At 36.1% G+C, this 21,859-nt stretch overlaps 1 protein-coding gene across 1 annotated transcript in view; it reads left to right on the top strand.

The window, feature by feature from the left end:
* The window catches only part of DLG2 (discs large MAGUK scaffold protein 2), a 967,325-nt gene that overhangs the window by 579,997 nt on the left and 365,469 nt on the right, over positions 1 to 21,859 (top strand). The window contains 1 exon segment of the mRNA XM_030469255.1: positions 12,133 to 12,183. Within this exon segment, the coding sequence (XP_030325115.1) occupies positions 12,133 to 12,183 (51 nt within the window).

The raw sequence follows: 21,859 nt of genomic DNA, 5'->3' as shown, positions 1-21,859 counted from the left end.
GGGGTTCTAGAGCTGAATGCAACTCTAAATTATGTAAAAGAAAGAAAGAGCTTTCCAGTTCCATGATTTTTCATTTTGCAGGACTTCAGATGTTAGTCAAACAAAATACAGAGCTCTGTTGGCAGAGACCTTTGACCTAGCCTTTGACCTAGCACTAAGAAATAAAGAGAAGGTATCTGCTCTGTATAAAGCATAAAACTAACTCTGATTAAAGGTGGAAAAGAAAAATATCGGGTTCATGTCCTATCAGAAATGGAAGGGCTTACTTTCTGTGATGCTTCAGTTCTTTTAAATGGGATATATCTGAAAATATATTTTACAAGAACCCTTCTTTGTAATTTTAAGGATATTTAATTTTTATGCCTACAGTTGATTGATGTTTTGTTTTGCAAACTACCTCTTAACTAGCCAAGGAAAGTTTGTTGTTATTCTGGCAGTTCATCATGGAGCACTAATAACAACACTGGATAGAAAACATTTCCTTCCCTTATAATCTTTTATGTATTTCTCTTAACATTATCCACTGCAGATTTTATAGGAGTTTTCTTACATTATCAGTGTTAACTTCCCTACATTTTTATAATATCTGCAATGTGTTCTTACTCTTTTCCTACAGCAATATAAATAAGGCTGAATGAGCACCATTTTGCTTTAATACAAATTCAAAATTAACTATTTACATTCTCTCTCTTTTTCCTCCATGGCTAGCCAGGGTTGAGCTGATCCATGTTATAAAACTACCACACCTTCAGCACAGTTTCAGGAAATTCTGTGAGGCAAAGTCCCTGCTGTTGCAAGGCCGGTTGGTTGACTGTGTTGGAATGTGACTCATTTCTATTTCACATTTTAAAACAATAAAAGCCCACGCCACTTTTAATGCAGTGATCTTGTGAATCAGCCTTTATGGTAAATGATGTTTTTAATCAGTGTTTAGTTGACCTAGCTTTCCGTGTATAGTAGCAAACCCAAACATACCACAAATATTACCTGTTTTCCTTATCTTAAAATTACCAACTCTCATAATTTTCTAAGAAGACTGACTTAGTTTGAGGGTAATAGAAATGAAAGAAACCTTAGAAAATTTATATTATAGAGATTAATAATAAAAATAAATTACAACTGAAGTGCATTTTTAATATATTTATATTCACATATTCAATCAGCTGTCAAGTGATTTATGCCTGTAAACCATTCTGCTTGAAGATGGAAATAGTTTAAAACTTTGGATTCTTTTCAGTTGTAAATTATTTGTGCTGAATACATGATGCTTTATTTTAGCTAGGCAAAAAACTCCACTTCAGTGGATTTTGGCAACCATATTTTTTTCATTATTTACACAGCTTAATTGAGCAGTAGTGTGGTTATAAAAAATTAGTCTTATATAATGTCCAAATTTAGGTCTTATACTTTGCAAAAGTGATGGAAAGATGAGCACAGCACACTGGATTTTCTCAAAACCATTGAGCTATAATAATTTTTCAAATAATGTGCTATGTATAAGTTCGTTTAACTTCATCATCATGTTTCTCCTTAGTAGAAGCAGATTGCAGTTAACTTAGTAGTGCTGTTTCTTGCTCTATAAATTGTAAAAGTCTCCAGCTATCTGTACGACCTCGTTATTCCCCCAGAGGAGAACAAATGTAGTTTCAGCTGCTGCTTTCAATACTGTTTTATTTCTTTTTAGAGACATCATGTATTGCTTTGAAGTTTGTTTGTAAAATAAGTCAGAGAAGTGCTCCTCTTTTATTCTCCAGGCATTTTCTTGTAGTAGGATACTCTAGTTTATGGATTTTTTTTTTTCTTGTGTCTTGGCATTGTTGAAAGACGTCCAACTTTCTTTCAAAATAGGGAAAATCTCCAGGCCATGAGCCATTCTCATGACCCAAGGTAACTGATCTGATCAATAAGGTTTGTCTTCAGTCAGGACTGTGCACCCCTGCTTCAATTAACTTTAATTAATTTCAGTGAACCTTACCTCTATATGCAGAGGCAGAGCTACAAATGATACTTCACTTTCTACTCAGTTCTTGAATAATCTTTTCTATATTTAGCTGTAACTAAAACCTAGTTCATTTGTATTTTGTAAATATACTACAGTATTCCCCTGCTTTACTGTAGTTAAAGCTTTAATGTTGTATAAAGTTTGCCATCATACACACTGAATGCAGTTTTTGACTTCCAAGTCTCTTACCAGTCATTGTTCTTTCCCTGGCAATTCTTAGTGAAGAATCACTCAAAAATATTATATGAATAGTTTTGCCTGTCACATTTTAAACTTCCTGATTTAGTGAAAATAGGAGTTAGGTAGCAATGAACCCTCAAAGTTAAGCAATTTCATGGCGGTTGTAGTGCCAGTAACTCACCATGCAAACAGCACAAGCATACACCTGAACACATGGCTGAACAGATCAATCCAGACACAATCAGCACTCACACAAAGGTATCACCAATGTTCCCCTCTTCCCCATATGTATGTATATATACAGATGCACAGTGTGAAACCTGCCAGTAGCTGAATTTAGAACTTAGTGGAGATGGCCTCAGATCCTTGCTATCCCAGATGCTCCAGATACACACACACATTCACACCTCACATAAAAAAACAAATAGAATTATGGAGTTTAATAGAAGACTTGATAGATGCATGCTTAGGAGGCACAGACCAAGAAATACACCGACCAGCCTTGTTTATATATGACTGGACCCTTTTATCCCCTTGTTTTCCCATGTTTGTTCCTCTCCAAATCACCCTTATCCCTCCCTTTTCCAGACCTTTGTTTCCTTCCTTAAAAATCCTTTGAAGTCTTGTTACAATGCCAAGGTGCCCATTGCCTGCATCCCACCCCAGAGGCAGTGATACTCTCCCCAGTTTGTCAGGTGCTCTACAGCTGCCCCAGGGTGCAGTGTGTCACCCTTAGCCCACGAGGCTGAGGCTTCCTAGGAGGAAACTGGTCTCTGACAGGGCTTTAGGGGTTCCCTCACATGCTCTTGTGCCTATGTGCTCATATGTGTGCACATCTCTGATGTGATGAGCCTGGGAATAGTCAAGCAGGGTGTTATTTGGGCTCCCTCATCCACCACTGACTCATTGTGTTCCTTTCTGGGGGTGCAGATAAACTTTTATCACACAGCCTAACTCAGCAGGTGCCAAATACGGGATAAAGCAGAGGAAAATGTAATCCTGAAAAATCCTAACACATCTCTGCAGGTGACATGTCAGACCATCCAATGAACCCAGGAATGCCTGTTTAGTGGCCTTGTGGCTATTGAGCATTTGATATGCAGGGGATATATTATATACAAATATACCAGATGATCACTAGTCACTACCTTTATTACATATTGGTGAGATAAAAACAAGAACATTTTCAAAATTTCTGCTGCCATATAGTTTACAGATTAGATCTGAAAATCATAGGTTTTGTTATATCAAGAAACCTCTAGAGAACATATGAAAGGGTCCTTCATGTTACTAGTAAATTATGCTGTACTCCTGAAAAGGAATGACACAATACTTACCATGTTCAAGTGATACTGCATAACATCAAACATTTTCAAAGGATTTCTGTGTTTCAGTTATATGTTTTATTGTATTAGTATATTCTTAGAGTATTTTTTTTCTGCCATAGATTTTTTTACAGCACTGTTTTCTTAATCTGGGGGAACTTGTGCAGTGCAAGCTTTTTGCTTGTTTTAAAGAGCATTATGTGTCAGCAGTTTTCTAAAGATTTCTTCTGGCTTTTTCCTTAGTACTCCAGTAAAGCATCTCTGCTGTTGTATGCAGTAATCACTAGATAACCTTAAAAGCAAAGCATAATCTTCCTTTTTATTTATTTTTTGTTTTTATCTTTTTTAATATTAAGTCAATGAATAGAAAGTATTCCAAAAGGAACACTGAGGTTCACATTTCAAGATTTCATCTTTATATTGGAAATTATAATGAAGGTGAATGAAAGTGATTTTGTCTTCTGTCTTTAGATTTAAGTTGAAAAAATTTTTATGAAAAACTGAAAGTTCTCTCAAACTTATGTCAAAAGCTTTTCCTACCAAGAAATCTGAGAAGCATTTGGAACAATTTGGTGAATTTTGGCTAGGCTTAGATTGTGACTGGTCATCATCAGTCAGTCATGCTGTATTTATTAGCTGCTTCTCGCCATGTTCACTGTTAATCTCTGGGAACAAGTTACATCAATTTTCTTTCCTTGAGCTTGTGAGGAGGAGCAGAAAAACCACTCTGATTTTGTCTCATCCATTCAGATTGCCTGTTTTTTTTTTTTTGTTTTTTTTTCCTGTAGCAAAATTAATGAGGCATGAGGGAGCCATTCTGCTACGATTTTAGCTGTAGAGCACAGAGGACTGTGGCTCCCTGCCTACACATACACTAAAAAGTCTTCCAAGATTTTAAGAGAAATAGTGAACCTTTCTGTTACTATAAAAATACTTGTAAAGCATGTGATTCCGTGTGTAAAAACCTAGTCCTGTGGAATACACGAATGTTTGTAATTATACACATATTTTATTTGTGTGAATAATACTTATTACTTGTTTTTATTATTTGAGCAGGTATTTTATTTACCTTCCCCCACTGCAGGCAAAAGAACATCCAGAGATGAATAAATGTAACCCCAGTTATGGTAGGCAAAGCCCAGTCACAGCAATGGTATTGCAGCAGTATTACTGACAATACAGTTCAGCCTTCAGCAGTTGCACCAGAATTAACACACAAGAGGAAAAGTACCCAAGAGAAGTCTTTGATTCATTCATAGGCAATGGGGTGAGAGCATGGGAGAGAATATTAATTCTTAAAGATAAACAAAGGTGCTGTGAGACAATTTTCAGCACAAAAATATGAGTCATTTAACAGATTACATAAGGTTAGATTATGTTAGCTATATATTAATTTATTGAGGAAATGGGGTATGCCCACTATGTGTATTATATATTTCATTACATGTGTATTTCATTAAATGAGTGCTACTTAAACATGTCACAGATATCAAAGAATGCACTAAATTATGCTGTTCTTCCCTTGCTTAAAATTTTGGCAGTTAATGTGCAATTGACTTTTCCCTAAAACTGAGAGAAAATTTATCTTAACTGGTTAAATTATTCAAAGTTAACCCACTGTTTCTGTATTAATTTCTGATTTTTAAACACTCTCACTACATTTACTAGCTTTTTGAATAAAATTATGCAAATTGATGTATTAAACATTATTAAAGTAACCTTTTATGTCTCAAGTTAGAAGCACTTCATAATTTTGTTGATGAAATAAGGTCAATCAAGCAACAGCATTTTTCCATTTTTTAATGTATCCTGTACATAGAATGAGATATTACACAAGAAGATCATTTACAGAAATGGATGAACTGCTCAAACTGTTGAAAAATTTTGATGGATTTTCTTCTAAAACTGAAATGGTAGAGATATAGGAACCTGACAAACTGAGAGTTTATGATAACTCATTTGTTAGGTTGTCAGCAGTAGCAGAAGCACAAAAGAAAATAAAAGGCAGAGTGACTGCAACCTTCTGAAGCCCTACACTAAGTGACCTGACTCGCACAAGGAATGTAATTTTTTGGAAGTGAATGTGTCCAGTTTTGTGTCCAGTTTCAAATTCTTGCACTGATGTATATTATAAATTTAAGATATAGAAATATATGGGGTTTTACAAATTTATTTATTTATATGTTTGAGGATGCAAATTTTAGTCTAAAGTGTCTTTATATAGTTAGTACACAGATACAGGTCCCTCAGGTAGCAATTCCATCTGAAGACAAAGGCACATGTCATAAATAACCCCTCTTGCTTCCTCTCACCAGTGTCTCTTAAAAAAAGGCACAGCTTACCTTAGATTTCTTCCTGATAGACAGCTAATATGATTGCAAATGAATTTCTGTTAGTGTAAGGGAGAAGACTAAGTACAAAAGCTGAAATTTGCATGCTTCTTTTGTTAATACAAATTTCGTACAACCTGGAAGTGCCAATCTAAACAAAATTAATGCGTGGATGTTATTTTGTTCCCATTTCCCATGAACCATTTGAAACCATGGTCCCTGCTTTGATACACTCCATGGATTCTGCTTATGAAACTGGGACTTCTGCATTAGATCTGTCAAGTGCTTATGGTTATAAATATATAGCCACTTTTCTTCTGTGGTGTGTACAGCTATTATCAAAATATGAATAAAATGAAGATGAAGGGAAAAAAAAAATCTAAGCTGTTGCTGAACAGGGAAAAAAACATGTGAGGAGACCAGAAAGTAGGGGAAGCGAGAAGAAGAAGAGGGGAAGAGAGAATCTGGACAAGATTTTGAAATGGTTAAGGGGGAAAGAAATCAAGGTTCATGGAGTGTATGAATGACTTAATAGAAGTTGTGGGAGAAGTTAAAAGTTAGTTGGAAAAGATGAGTAGGTGGAAAGCTAATCATGAGTAACTCTTATAAAATGATAAAATATTATAAAATTAGCAATTTGGGAATCAACCAGAGAAGAGTAATAATGCTTACTTACTAAATGGTAAGTAAGGGAGTAAGGGAGAAAGAAATGGTGATTATGCTGCACAGACAGTGAAGAAGAAGGGTGACTAAAAATTAAGATCTGAAGAAGGATGTAGGTGACATCTAAGATGAGAAGAATGAGCAAGAAAGCATCCTTTGAGCAGAGAACCAAGTTGATCATGACTGTGCTGCAGATCTTTACAGGTGTTGAACAAGGGCTGGATTTCACTTCTTCAAGAGATGCTAATTGTGTGTTGAGGGTGATATCTTCTTTAAAATTTTTACACTGATTGGTGGTCGAGTGCTCTGTAGGCATTTATGAAAGGTCCCACAGATCAGCTGCACATACACTTTAAGAGCAAACTTCCTGATAAAGTACAAATTTCTTTCAGAACCATATGGTCTTCCACTCTGCATTGTTCACACTGGAATGGTTTTCTTGCAACAAGGAAGTTTTTAGGTCATAGTAAATTTTAATTCAAATATTTTAACATTGGCCTTGTTTAGTAACAGAAATATGAGTGAAAAGAACGAAGTGGGCTTAGTTATGCCCAGTCATTAAAAATAGATGTGGAGTATCCCATAGAAAAAGCCCAGAAAATGTACTCATTCACTTAGATAAAAAAGAGTAAGGTGAAAAACTTCCTGGCAGCCTCTTTAGGACATTTTGAAAGCATCAAACCATCATATTTGAAATCAGAGAATGCAGAAGGCTTTTTTCTGTATATTTATATGCAGTGAGAAAGGAAACTTCTACTGTTGGAAAACTATATCAAAAGGACATCAGCAGCTTTCCTTTGGCAATTAATGAAGAAATAATCTACATCTGGAGATGTCAAAGGGCTAAATAAGGATCACTCTCTGGTCTTGCAGATAAAACAGAAATCATGAAGAGCCATCTAAATCTTATACTTGTTAAATTGCCCAAATAGCCCTGATGTTTCTGAAATTTAAAGTAGACCATCTTATAAAGTATATTGGAAATTTGTAGGGGAGTAATATGTCTGAGGGTTACTTGTACAAGAGTTGAGCAATCCTGTATTCTGTTGAGGTTTGGGTGTTGGCAACTGGTGAAACCATACAGCCAGAAGAACAGAATTGCATGTTCTGTGAAAATTTGTGGCAGGGTAGTTATCTTCCTAAGCAGCAGCCTTCTCCCTTGAAGAGGGAAACTAAAAAACAATATCCAATCTAAAAAAACAATATCCAATTAAAACAGGCTTTGTTTGTAATGAAAGTCTTCAATTTATTTTTTTTTTTTTTTTTAGGTAAACCAGTCTGTCCTTGAAAATCAGACTAAGCATAACAAACAGATCTAATAAATTTTATTAGAAATAATAAGTGGAGTGGTTTCGAAATATTAGAGTTGTATAAATTGTCAGTCTTTTGATGATGCTGTTGCCACACTTCTTATAATTAAAATTAATGTGATGACATCTTTTTCTTATTCAGTGTGTAGATTCAGTTGTAGATGTGCAGTATAGCAAGAGAATTAAGCAATGGTTACTTGTTTGAGTGTAAACAGGTCTATCAAATAATTACAGAAGTGTAAAGAGAGTATCAAAACTTATTATGAAAAAAAATGTATGTATAAAAGTCTTAACAAAATTACAGAGCATGTGAAAATGAAAAACCAAACAGACCATTTTTCTAAAGTTTTTAGGAATCTATCATTACCTGTAGAACTGATTCTACAGGGGACTGCTTCAGCTGCTTATGCAATCCTTTATATGTATGGAAAAAGAGAATCTTCTTGGAAAGTCAGAGTAAAATCTTCATGTAAAGGAACAAAAAATATGGGTTTGTCAAGTCCTTGTTTTGGTGTTCTCTGTGCTGAGCTTTATATCAGATTTTCCTCAAAACAGTACATAACTCACATGCACTCTTTTTTACCTGCTTATTTCTTATTCTCCTCATGTTTCTTCTTAGCAATCTAAGTAACCTATTATGATCTCTAGCAGTGATTTAGAGCTTACCCAGGAAATCTCTCTTGAATGCTGGAGCCTAGGTAGTTACTGTACATTAAGTCTCTTTCTTAAAGACATTTTCCTGTCAAATTTTTTGAGAGGGTCCTCCAGTAAAACAAATGCAGCTGGAAATGAAAGGCAACTCTTACCTTTCCTTTGCAAGTAGTTGCTTTAACCATTGGGACTTAACTGAATTGTGGTAATTTATTCTACGAGGGCTCTAATTTCATCATGCTCCAGATCATGAACATATGTGTAAGGTCAGGAGATTGAGCAGACTTCTTACATCAGAAGTGTATGTTGGTGTTGATGGTCCTGAACAAGAGGAAGGCCCTCAAAATTATCTAAAGGTTTCATGCAGTCCTTTTCTTCATGCAGCACAAAGATCCTTGGCTGTGAGCTTCTAGAGAATAGGGAGGGACTGACTTCTTCCTCATGGACATCCTAACCAGTTAAGCTTGTAGGAGCAGGTGCTGGATATCAAGCCCTGCATGTGCTGCTGGTTACAGGTGCAGACAAGCCTAAAACAGCAATTGGAAAAGCTGCTAAACCAGAGATCTGGCCTTTCACTGGTATGTAATTATTAAAGACACTCAACAACCTTTTAAGTAGAACTTTGTTGGCAGTTTAAAATTAGGAGTAATGGAGAGGAAACAGGTTTAAGGCAAGTCCTCATCAAACTTTATACTTTGTTTTTAGACTGTTTGTATGTAGTGGAAGGAAACCTCAGGGACACAATTTGTCTAACTTCCTTGAGATTTCAAGTGGAGGGTGAAATGAGTTGAGACTCAGAAGTGCCTGTTTCTTCCCACTGAGTAAAGAGAGATAGATGACTACCTCAGATTTCAGATTTATAAAAATTTAGTTGAGATTAAAAATATCTATTTTCAATGTCGCACTTCTGAATGATGAGAAAGAATACGCCCAAACTGAGTTGGAAATGCTCATAATTTCTTTGGATGTAGGGGATAAAATCATATTAAAAGGTATGGATTTGTTCATATCTACTTAAAATCATACAGGCCATGGTAATTTTTTTGTGTGTTTGTGCTGCAATCTGATAGAAAAGCAGAACTGAGAAAACTTGTGTAAAGAGAGAAACAGGAACTTGCTCCCACTACTTGCAAGAAATTGAAGTTGCAGGTCCAGGCAGCTTCTTTAGGTGCTTTGCCAGGCCAGAGACAGTCAAGTTAAAGTGGACAAAAGCAGAGGGTATGACCTTATGCTACTAAAGGAGAGGACTGAGAAGCCAGTTCCAGAGCTTCAGCCATGATTCTCCTCCTTCTTAACCATTGGCTCACTTTTGGCTATTTGTTTCCAGCAGGCTCCAGACAGAAACAGCCTTAAGCACTGAGACTTGGCTGAAAGTTGAGTTTAAATTAGCAGTGTAGATGCAGCCAGAGAGTCTATATATGAAATAAGATGGTGCAAGGAGTGAATGCTACTACATACATCATAATTCCACCTACCCTATGTAGGTGCAATCTCTTATTAGGTCCTTTACAAAATAAGTGCATTCATCTTCTCTGCAGCCAGCAAGAATGAAAACAGAGTGAAATGCATATACTTAAATAACAAAAGCAGTTGGATTAAGACCACTTTTAAATCCATATAATCCCTGCTGCTACAGAACCTGATAATTTATCTCTGCTGAGATTACTGGCAATTTGAACTTAAAAACTTTTTTGGAAGCGTGACTATGGATGATAAAAAGAACCCCTCAGATGATCAGAATTAAGATATTGTTTGTATGCAAATGCAAACTGAGTATTCAGGTTGTTTTTTCTCCTTTCATCTTTATATAGAGGTTGCTCACTTCTCTTGTCCCTCTTTTTCTCATTTTGCTGCATTAATGAGTTTTTAATGCAAAGGAAAAGTGATTATAAGCAGTGAAGCAAAGACAGCTTTATAGAGCAAGACTGAAGAATTGAAGACGTAGATCACACATATCCACCAACCTAAGATAAAAGAGAAGTTCATGAAAATAGAGACATAGATAGCTCTGATTTCATTATCATTAGGCCAGAAAAGACAGAAAATGGCATACCTTTAATACTATTCATACCCAGTAAGTTGCCTACATTAATAAAAGAGTCCATGCAGAAGGTTTTAAAGTGGTAACATAGAACAGGAGACTACCCTATAGTACATTTTTTTATAGATACCTGGCTTTGGTGTGGTGTGATGTGATTACCAGATTGTAATAATGTAAAATACACAATTGTTATGTATGTATTAAATGTTTTATTCATTGATGCTGTGTTTTTGTTTTATTGTTAAGCATGGAATGTTTACTTAGACTTCTCTCCATCTTCCTTTTGAATACAGATTCTGAGCATTGTATTTCCGCTACTCATTTCACGGTTTATCAGATCTTGAATTGTAGACAAACTTAATAGCTGGTGGCTTTTATTGGAAACCTTTGTTTGGTAGAGACATTTACCATGTTATAATTTTCACAAGAGAGGTAACTAATTACATTTGAAAGGTGCTTGACTAGATAAAGCATGGTTCGTGTACAGTATTTTCTGATTGCAGTTGGAAAGCTAATATTGAAAATTAAGAGCTAGGAATGGGGATGGGTAGTAAATGTTCTTGTTCTGAGAATAACTAATTTGCTCTTCCAAGATTAGGTCAATCCTAATATTTCACATCAGTTTCGCTCTTACAAAGAAGAGTTTTTTTCATTATGTGTAAATTAAGTAAAACACTAAAGTAGAACTATTTTCCAGGAAATATCATCAAAAAACCTAAACCATCATGATTCATGAGTGATATCTTTTTTTTGAGAAATATTTTCTTGCCAAATCAGAACATAGCTGACTAGATGGAGATAAGGCACACTTTGAAATTAATTTGGAATTTTTTATAATAGAAGCATTTTCATTATTATGCAGTTTACATACAATATATCCAGCCTTTGTAGCTTTCTCAGATGTAGTACTCTACCCATTTAAGAAATGAAGAAACTAAGAAAGGGATGTTAAGTGAGTTGCCTAAAGGGACAGAAAAAATCCATGTCAGACTGGAACAGAAGGTTTCAGAATACTGCTTAAATTAGTGTCATGTCTTCAGCTGATAGATTTCTTGTCCAGTGCAATCCATTTTGGTGCTCTACATTTTGTAGCTTAATTTATTTTGACACTGAAACTCAGCATAAGAATTGCATTAATATTCTGAGACTTTTGTCATCCAAATGCCTATTGAAAAGGTCCTCTGTCATGTACTTGCCCTAGGTTAATATAGTAAACAAGATGTATTTCAGTGTATGTATCAGTGAGCGATTTTTACATAACCATTCTGAAATTTCTGTCTGGTTTTGTATTGCAAAGTAAATTGGAGCTCGTAAGGCAATGAATAATTAATCTGCCTTCCACTTGTGAGATTAATTTTTAGAAACAGGTTTTCTACTTTTGACATAAAACTATTACCTTGGAAACTAAACATTTGCAGAAAGTCCACAAACATGCTATATCAAATATTGGTGATGTTATATGTGACATAGTTATCCATTATTTCAGTGTTTTACATGGTGAAATTTTACTGTTTTCAAGTTTCTAGGCTTGCTCACATGCCATTCAAGACAAAGGAGAACTAGCAGGCTGTAATTTGTTGTTGAAAAATACGCTTCTGTACACTGACCATACTGATTTAATTTTCTTCAGGTTAACGGAACAGAAATTGAATATGAATTTGAAGAAATTACTTTGGAGCGGGTAAGTATAAATTATTTTTCTCCTATAGGAAAAATAGTTATCTGTAATAAAAGTGATGCAATTACTTAACAAACTCTAACAATAAAATTCCTTATATTTTGAATGAAAATGTTATTTCCTTATTCTAGAATATGTGAGTGATACAAAAGGATAATCCTTTAATATTTTTGAGAAGCTTCAAGTGCAGCAACTTGCAGATGAGTGTCCAGAATACTCTTTTTGCCCATAACTTTATTAGTACTCAATAGTACCAATTAGTTATTGGGAAAAGCCTGTGTGACCTGGTACTTTTTTTTTAACTTTTAAGCTGGAATTGTGGCTTTTTTCTCCTTCAGCCTCCTTGATTTCCTTGCGTGTGTGCATAATAGAAGATACAGAGTTTTATACCATAAAACAAAAATCGCAAAAGTGTTTTTTAATGTTCAGGTGACTCTCTACACCATTTCCATGAGCAAAGAATATGCTTATGCAAATCTGAACTACATGAGGACCAGCAGCAAAGGCTTTGTTTGGAGTTTGGTTTAAAAGTAGCAAATGAAAAAAGGATATATTTAAGATTTGTGCTTCATCATACCTTCCTGGATTTGGTGTTTTCCCTTGTCTTTGGGTTACATAATGATTTTCTTTAGACTGCAGACTTTCTTTGCCACAAGATCAAGACCAGCTGGACCATATATTGTGTGAGAAAGAAAGTCTAAGCTTTGTCATGTGTTATACTTTCTAATGGATGCAAGATTGTCATTGCTGAATTCCTTCAATATTCTACTGACATTCTGGCACTATGAAGTTTTGGCATCTTGGGAGCAAACATACTTAGATTCCTTTCTACATAAAATGTTTACTAAGATGTGACTGATGCCATATGGACAAATGCCTGTAAGGTAGCAAACAACCACTAAATTAGATTCTTAGATCATACAATTCATTGCCCTTTTTCTGTCTGTTATATTTTTAAGTGTCCAGCGTAATGAATTCCATTGTTTTATTTTTAATTGTCTGGGATAATGAGTTCCATAACAACCATTCAACTTAAAGGGATATAAGTTCATGCTCACATTGATTTCCACTCCCAGGCAGATTATGAAAGAGCAACATATCTTTTTACCATAGCATACTCATAACAGATAACAGATAAGGTTATAGGCACTTTAATCTACCATCTCTCAACTTATTTGCGCATCACTAGATATTCATTGGAGTAGAGTTTCCAAAGGTCACTGAACAGAATGCATGTCTCCTGGGTGATATTTCGAAAACCACTTTATTTTTAATAGGTATGTAATTTATCAGGGTACATACTGCAGAAGGAATGTGATTTGCATCTCCTGTACCTGTCTGGTGCAGATTGATAGAAATTTATAATATAACTTTACAATATATCACGTAAAGACTGAACAACATTAGCAAAAAAATGCTACAGATTTTAATGGAAAATATTTCAGTTGTTTTCTGGATGCTGCTGAATCTGTGTCTTCTAATTATTACTGCTTGAAATGTTCTGTCACATGTATCAGTGTTTTGTCTCAAAGGCAGAATACTGTGTCTGCTGTTTTTTGTGTGAGATATAAAACACGAGTGATTGCCTTTAAATAGCTGTCATTTATGTTAGACTAAAAGCATTTTCAGAAGAAAGACATACTCCATGTTGATTACCCATTTTCTTCCACAAAACTGCTTTTAGAAATTAGATGGAAAATCATCTCTTTGTATTTAATGGCAAAGCTGCAAAATGCATTAAGTTTGATGCTGTTGTGAGATAAAAATGTGGTTTGCCTTTACGGAACAGTTGGAAATAAACTTTGCATTCTAGTACAGTCATCCAAGTAACAGAATTCTATCAAAAGCTCTCAGATATTTTCTTCATGGTTTTTACCTGCATTTTTAAATAGTCATTATAATTCAGAGGTCTTTGTAACATCAAAGATAACTTGGTTGAAGATTTATTAGGGCTTCTGGAATCTTTCCTGCTTTTTTTAATAGCAGAATGGAAAGGAAGGACATAAGGGATTGATTACTTCAGTGCATCTCTCTACATGCAAGGCAAGAATACCATAAATTTATTTGCAGGTCACCTTTGTCCATAGGTAACATGAATTTGTGGTATGTATTCCTGAAGGGAGTTACTGGCTTAGGCATGATCCTTACACTAGGATGAAGAGGTGGCTCCACCTCATGGGGTAATTTAAGACCACTGTGAGTGTGTTAGCAGAATGTGTCCCTTGAGGAGCAGATCAGCAAGGTCTTTAAAATGCCAAAAGTAAACCTGCTAAGGAACTGGTGGGATCGACAGTCCAGAGCTTGCTGAGTGTCACTGAGCTGCCTGAGACCCAGCTGATAGATAAAGCAATGATTGCAAGGACACAGTGGGCCTGTGTAGAAAGCTTTTTTATTTTTGCTCTTTGACGTAACATTGTTCAGTTTCTATTTAAAGTGTTGTGTCCTAGTTTACAGTTTAACAAGATTTGTCATTTGTACTTAAAAAGCTTCAGTGAGAGCTCAGAAAAAACAACAAATCTGAGGCAGATCCATCTTAAAGCTGTGATCAGTGCTTTTTCCATGAGTTTAGGAAGTTGTAAGTATGGCTCTTCCAGCTCCCTTTTTAGTGGCACCCTCTTATTCTTTCATTCTTCTTCAGCTCATAAGAACCTACCTGAGCAAAACAATTACAATTACATAATTAAGATAAATACAACAAAAAGGAAAGAAAAAAATATTTTTAAGTCCTTCAACTTCCTCAGAGAATGTGATAAAATGCAGATCCAAGTGTAAAATAAGATCTGATACTTTGTAATCAAATTTGTACCCAAATGCACACTTAAACAAAATTGCTTAAAATAATCTGTTACCTTGCTATAGCTTGAATATTAAAACACCGTAAAAAGGAAATTCTACATAAAATGGCTCATTTTAGTGAAGTGATGTTAAATCTTCCTTTATTGCAGGACTTGCAAAAACTGTATGTCACAACATCAAGAGACTGATTTGCACCTGTAGATCGGTGGTCGGTGTAGGAGATAATTCAATATACTCTATGACAAAGCCCAGCCCAATCTCTCTAATCTGGGGGCAGTTTGGTACAGTGCTGGGCTCAAAGACCTGTGGTGAAGAGAGGATTTAAACAGAAGTTGATGGAGTATCAGCTAATATTGATAGCTAACTTAAAGGAGAGTAAAGACAGGAATTCACTTAATGATTCATGTTGGATTCCTGCTGACATCAATGTCTGAGTTCAGACCTCAGCACTTGTTTGCTCATCTAATCCTGCCTATTCTTTAGATGCTGGAGATAGAGGGCAGTTAAGATTAGCAAAGCTGTTTTCACATAATCTTTTGATGTTTCACCATGTATTTTCATTTGTTATCTGTATAAAAGTAAATTTATATTACTTTTTGTGGAACAGACCTTTTAGAAAAATTCAATGTTATTGAAGGTATCTAGTTCCCAGTGCATTTCCATCATGACATTGACTGTCCTTGGTATCTGAACAGGTCAAGCTCTCACCAAGAGTTTCCCCAAGGTTAAGACATGCATGAACTCTTCCTATTTCATTTCCTTTTATATTCTGATGGATTCTCTGCCCTATGCTAACAGCTGAGGTTACACTGCAGACTGTCCCTGCTTCTAATGAACCACACCATTTTACAAAGTGTTTCGGAACTTCCTTCTGTCTTTCTGCTTCCCTTTTTCATATCTGGTGGCAACCGGCTATTAGAAAAACAGGTTAAAGATATTCCAAAACAACAAATTATGAATAATGATTTATCATTTTCAATTGTGCTAAATTATATTCTATATCCACAGCATGTTGTGTACAGTGGAGAGCCAGGAAATCTGCTCTCTCTCTTCTTTTCTTTGACTACATACTTCAGTGACATAAAGTGTCACGAGATTTCATTTTTCTAGTTCTAGATTATTGCTCTCTAAGAGGCTGGATTTCCACATTTCCTCAAAATTCAAGTGTCTATTCAATCTCAACTATAAAGGCTAAGCTATAACTACAATAATAATGAATGTAGAGGTTAATATTTAAAAATCCTGAGGAAACAGTAGTAAAAACAATCCTCAAACATTTTGGTAAACAATTTATCTCAGGCCTGAGTTCTTTCTTACCTTGGAAACCTGAGGGATAATTAATAATTCTTGCAGTTTGCATCACTTTTGTGATGGACAGCACAGTGTCAGGAAATTCTTTCTTTATGTGGTTCAGAAATAACAGAGTGGAAGGGAGTGGTCAAGAAATGGTCACTAAGTATTTTAGAAGTTTAAAAGCTTATACTGTAGATGCATGCCTTTCTAGAACCCAGAGTGTATAAATCAATATACAACTATCAATGGCCCCAGTGGAATAGTCTGACATCTTCCAACAAAAGAAAGTAAATCTTTTATAGTGAGTGTCCCTCAGGTACCTGCTGAGCTCCTCCAAAAGCAGTGTTGTTCTCCAAGTGTTTATTCCTGCAGAATTATAGATGTTTTCTTCACTGTTGAGAGCTTTCTGACTGGGTTGCCTTATTGCATTTCTTCTTTTGAGTCTCTGCCTCCTTCCTAAGTGAAAGTAAGTGGTAGTCACTCTTGCAGCCCCAGACTGAAATAAAGTATAATTCAAAGGGAGAATCCTTCTTATTGGCTGGTTTGTATCAGGCACATCTGCCCACAAGAGACAAAAGTATCCATATATGGATCTGAATTATAAGCAAACAGTGAATGTGACACCCATCTTTTTTTACTATTGAGCAGATAATTTAAAAAACTGATCTCTTAGACTGGTATGTATCCTTGTGTATCTGTAACACAAAGTTTTGTAAAATGAGAAATGAAATTAACAAAGATCCTTGAAAATACAGGTTTAGTGAAGGCTCTGCAGGAAATTCTCTTACACGCTCTAGTTCCAATCATGGTTTAGTTTAGAGTTGACACTTAAAGGGGCTGTCATTTACCTTCAGACTTTCTGATCTCTGGATGCGATGGCTTAAGTGAGGCCAATGTTCTCCTTTCGTCTCTTGGGCTCTATAAGCTAGATTTTGCTTTGACCTCAGAATGCACAGGAAAGAGCTAATGAAAGGAACTGAAGGAGCCTGGTGTGCAGTCCTGCTAATGTGACACTGAAATACCAGGTCAACATTTTTCAAAGCAACTGCAGAATTTGGTTGCATTAGTTGAATGACCTAAATTAAGATTCCTTGGAACAGCCTGATTTTTTTGTAATATTACTCACCCAAAGCATGTGACTTTCAGTCACCTCAGAGCAGCCCTAATTTGGCACTCAAAATATAACTAATCATTGGAAAACTTTGTTCCTTGTTCTTATTCTGTCAGAGAGTCATTATGCTGAAACTATTCCTGGGTGTAGAGCTATGCATGTCTTGTGGGGGCCTGTTCCACCTGTGCTTGGTAGAGGTACAACATGTGCCAGTCTGAAGTAAGCATGAAAATGTGGAAGATCTGGGATGTACCTTTTGAGGGACAGAAGTTTCTGCCCAGTGTTGTTAGGTGTCATTCTCCAAATTCAGTGTCTGGAACTGGAAACTCAATAAGGAGCTAGAGAAGTGAAGTACAGCTGTTAGTATTATAACCCTCTTAAAGAGATATGGAAAAAAATATTTTTATTTGTTGTTATTGCTGCCAACAATTGCATTGGTAGAGGGAGTGTGTTGAAATAGAAGTGTTGGGAGTGTGGTGAAGTGTAACAGACAAGCTGCTCATGATTTTCTCAAAAGCAGTGATTAGGAGGACTGATCTCTTTAATATTGTCCTCTCCAGATCAGGATGATCTGGACTGTTTCAGAACATGTACTGCTAGAAGAACTTGAGTTATCCAGGGCAAATTCTTAAAAAAGATGTGGCTTTCTATGAAGCCACTGTTTATAGTGAAGACTTGCCCTATATTTCATCATTGCTACAGCTGTGAGGAGGCAGCATCGTTTCCCAGCTGTGGAGTGGCAGCACTTTTCATCCCAATGGTCACAAAGCCAAAAAAGGGAATGCAAAGGAAAGGGGAATTATGTAAGTGACTAGGGAAAAAAAATTAGCTTCTACTGTTTATAGCTTCACTGTGATTAGGAAAAGCTGAAATAATGCTATACATTTAGTTTCCTCTGGGTACCTATCAAGGAAATTCATATTTTCATATTGTTAACTTAGAATCTTGATTTAAATCTAAGAGTCTGAAAAACACTGAATGGATGCCAGCTCATTTAAATCAGAATACTGTGTTTCCTTGGTTTTATCACTATGAAGCCTTTTAAACTCCTGGGAGGGCATTATCTCAGTGATGTCCCCTTTCATGCATCTGTGTTAGCTTTATGATTCAGATAGAGAAAAATACATAGTTTTGATTTATACTTGATCATTCAAGCTTTCCAGGCAAAGAGTATTTTGTTATTATGAATTAGAATTTTATTAATTTGTGTATTTATTTTTGAGAGTCTATGTATTCACTGGTTTTAATAATTCATACAGTAGTTTCTGGGTATTTCTTCAGGTGAGGGGTACACAATTTATTTCAACGACTCCCCAGGTCCAGGGAAGATTACGAGAGTTTTGTGGTTGTGTGAGAAATTTTAAATAACTATATTCTGTTATGAAAGCTCACTGTGATACTTAGCATTTTCAAAACAATTTGAAGCTTTCAAGACTGCTCAAGCAGAAGAAAATTGGAGATTGTTTGTTATATTTTTTTTAAATTGAGTAAGTTTCACTAGATACACCGAGCCATTGTGTCCCCAAAGGAATGAAAGAAATTTCTTTCTCCAATATATTGAATTACAAGCCTGAAGTTACTTACACTCTCTACATTAAAAACTTACAGGGAAATTGTTCAGGGAGAGCACAAGAGAAATATAGATACTAGAAAGAAGACATTAACACAGTATTAGAACGCATTATGAAAGTAATAGAAACAAATTAATAATCAATTGCAAAAAAACCTGAAATGCTCCAGTAGTGTGGATGATGTGTATTCCAGATCAAAAAGGAAGTAGAAAAGTTAAGAAGCCTTTATTTAAGAATTCAAAAACTACCTAGGTGTATACAGGAAAAAAATTATATTGTTATGTATGTCATTATACTTGAAATTTATCCCTTTAACTTTGTCAAGACCATTGAAACCTTGAGTTACCTATTATGCAAAAAGGTATTTCATGCAAATCATAGCTGCCTGGAGGCAGCATTCTGCTGCTATTTCTTTTACATTATTGTTATACTGACATTTTATTTTTCAGGTAATATCACTCATTTATTGCCTTTGTCTCATTTCCTAACTCACTTGCTCACACCAGATAATTTGCAGGAAGTAGTTCTGCTGTTTTTTTGTATTATTTAGAGCCTTAGTTGAAAATTACCTTTACTTTAGATGTGGCCTTTAAGCTTATTTACTGTTATCTCTGGCTGACAAAGTCACAAGTCAGTCAAGAAAGTCCAAGCTTCAGACTAACTCAGCCCTGGTTGGGAAACTGCCTCAGTACTGAAATGACAGCAGAAAACATTCTGGAGTCTCTTTTTTGTCATCCCAGGACAGCAGTGTAACACAGGCAGAGGGAAACTTTCTCTGCAGGTGCATATCACAACGCTTAGCAGAGACTTTCTACAGAGTTCAACTTGCAAAGTATTGCAGTTTCTGAAAGTAACACGTGTGCAGTAATGGTGGTCTAATGAAAAAAAAATCTTGGCATGGTGAAGCAGGGCAGACTTTTATAGCTGTATCCTTGTCCACTAGACTGATGCAGGAAAGCAGGCCTTTCCCTCCATCTTAGCATTTGTGCTATTATTAAACAATAATTCTGCCTGGAACTAATTTTTCAGGAATAAATTCTGTATTGATTTGAGCATTTAACACAGATTTAGGAGTGCACTGAGTGCTTGGATGGCATCCCAGGTTTCAGGAAGTACAAAGAAATGGGTATTCTGTTCCACACTGTTTGGCTTTTCCAAACTGGCATGAAAAGCCTGCTGGTAGAAATCAATCTAATCAATCACCAAAGCACACCTGAAGTGTTCCACCCTGTGGTACTTCAAATCAGTCAGTTCTACTGAGCAAAGCTGTAAGTGTGTCTTCCAAATATACCAGTTCTGAATAAAAGCTTCTGGAGCACTAAGAGGAGGGTATGCATACACTGAAAAGGAGTAATGTGTGTGCCTGAGATGCTGACTTTGCCAAGGAAGTATGTAGGGATCTTCTTGCAGAAAGATTAAGAAAGCAGATCAGAAAAAAATAATATGGCAAACAAAAATGCTACAAAGCAGTGGTTCGACACAGTTTTCACTTAGGTTTGCCCCTGGCACTGGGAAATAATATTTTGAGTTTAAAAAGATATACATTTAAACAAATGAGAACTATGAACCTCAATTTACTGGTAGAAAATGATTCATTTTGGAGATAACAGTAATCATCTTGCAGCAAAGGTGGTCATTTTTGAGGCAGGACTTCTTAAAAGGTATCTTTCATGTACTGGCTGACTCTTCAGAAAAAAAAAGAAATGTTTTGCATTGCAGAAATTTGCCTCTCATTCTTGTTATTAACTCAGAATCAATTGTAATGCATAAACTAGGGCCACTCAACCATGAGGAATCCGTATGCCACTTTGGTTGAAAATGGCACTGCAAAGACAGAAAGAAAAAGGGGGGGAGGAAGGAGGAAGTAATCATCTTGCTTACCCAGACTAAATTCCACAACTGTCATTGCTGCGTATTGTAACAGTAATAAGGTATCACAATAAAAATTCTGATTTGCTCTTTGGATGAAGTACTGCAGTTATTTTCCATTCTTATGTGTTTGCCTTTGAAGTAGTCAGGAAATCATTTGTCTTCTACTTGTAACTACCATCCAGCTTCTTGCTTACAGCTGCAAGAGATCAGGTTAGGAAACCAAGGGCCCTTAGAGAATTGGATCTGGCAAGGGTGGTTAAGGACAACAGGAAAAATTTCTATAGGTATGTCAATGATAAGAGGAAGACTGGGGAAAATGTGGGCCCATTCCAGAAGGAAACAGGAGAGCTGGTCACCCAAGATGTAGAGAAGGCTGAGATACTCAATGACTACTTTGCCTCTGTCTACACCAGCAAAGACTCTGGTCACACCCTACATGCTGCAGAATCCAAAGAAAAGGAAGATTGTCTCACTGTAGATGAAGTGCAGGTTCAAGACCACCAAAGACCCTGAAGGTGAATAAGTCCATGGGATCTGATGGGATTAACCCACAGCTCCTGAAAGAACTTTCATATTTCTTCTTGCATGAAGTTGCAAATCCACTGTTCATCATATTTGAAAGGTCATGCCAGTCAGGTGAAGTTCCCACTGACTGGAAAAAGGGAAACATAACCCCCAGTTTCAAAAATAGAAAAAAAGAAGACCCAGGGAACTCCAGGCCAGTCAGTGTCACCTCTGTGCCTGGCAAGATCATGGAGCAGATCCTCCTGAAGGCTCTGCTAAGGCAAGCAGATAACAAAGGGGTGATTGGTGACAGCCAACATGGCTGCACTAAGGGCAAGTCCTGTCTGACTGATTTGGTGGCCTTTTATGATGGGGTCACAGTCTCAGTGGACAAAGGCAGAGCAACAGACATCATCTGCCTGGACCTGTGCAAAGCACTCGACACCATCCTGCAGGATATTCTGATCTCTAAACTGGAATGATACAGATTTGATGGATGGACCACTCATTGGATAAGGAACTGGCTGGATGG

The sequence above is a fragment of the Calypte anna genome, chromosome 1 (genome assembly GCF_003957555.1).
Source record: "Calypte anna isolate BGI_N300 chromosome 1, bCalAnn1_v1.p, whole genome shotgun sequence".
NCBI classification, from domain to species: domain Eukaryota; kingdom Metazoa; phylum Chordata; class Aves; order Apodiformes; family Trochilidae; genus Calypte; species Calypte anna.
Note: the sequence above shows the minus strand (reverse complement) of the source record. Positions and strands in the feature narration are given on the sequence as shown.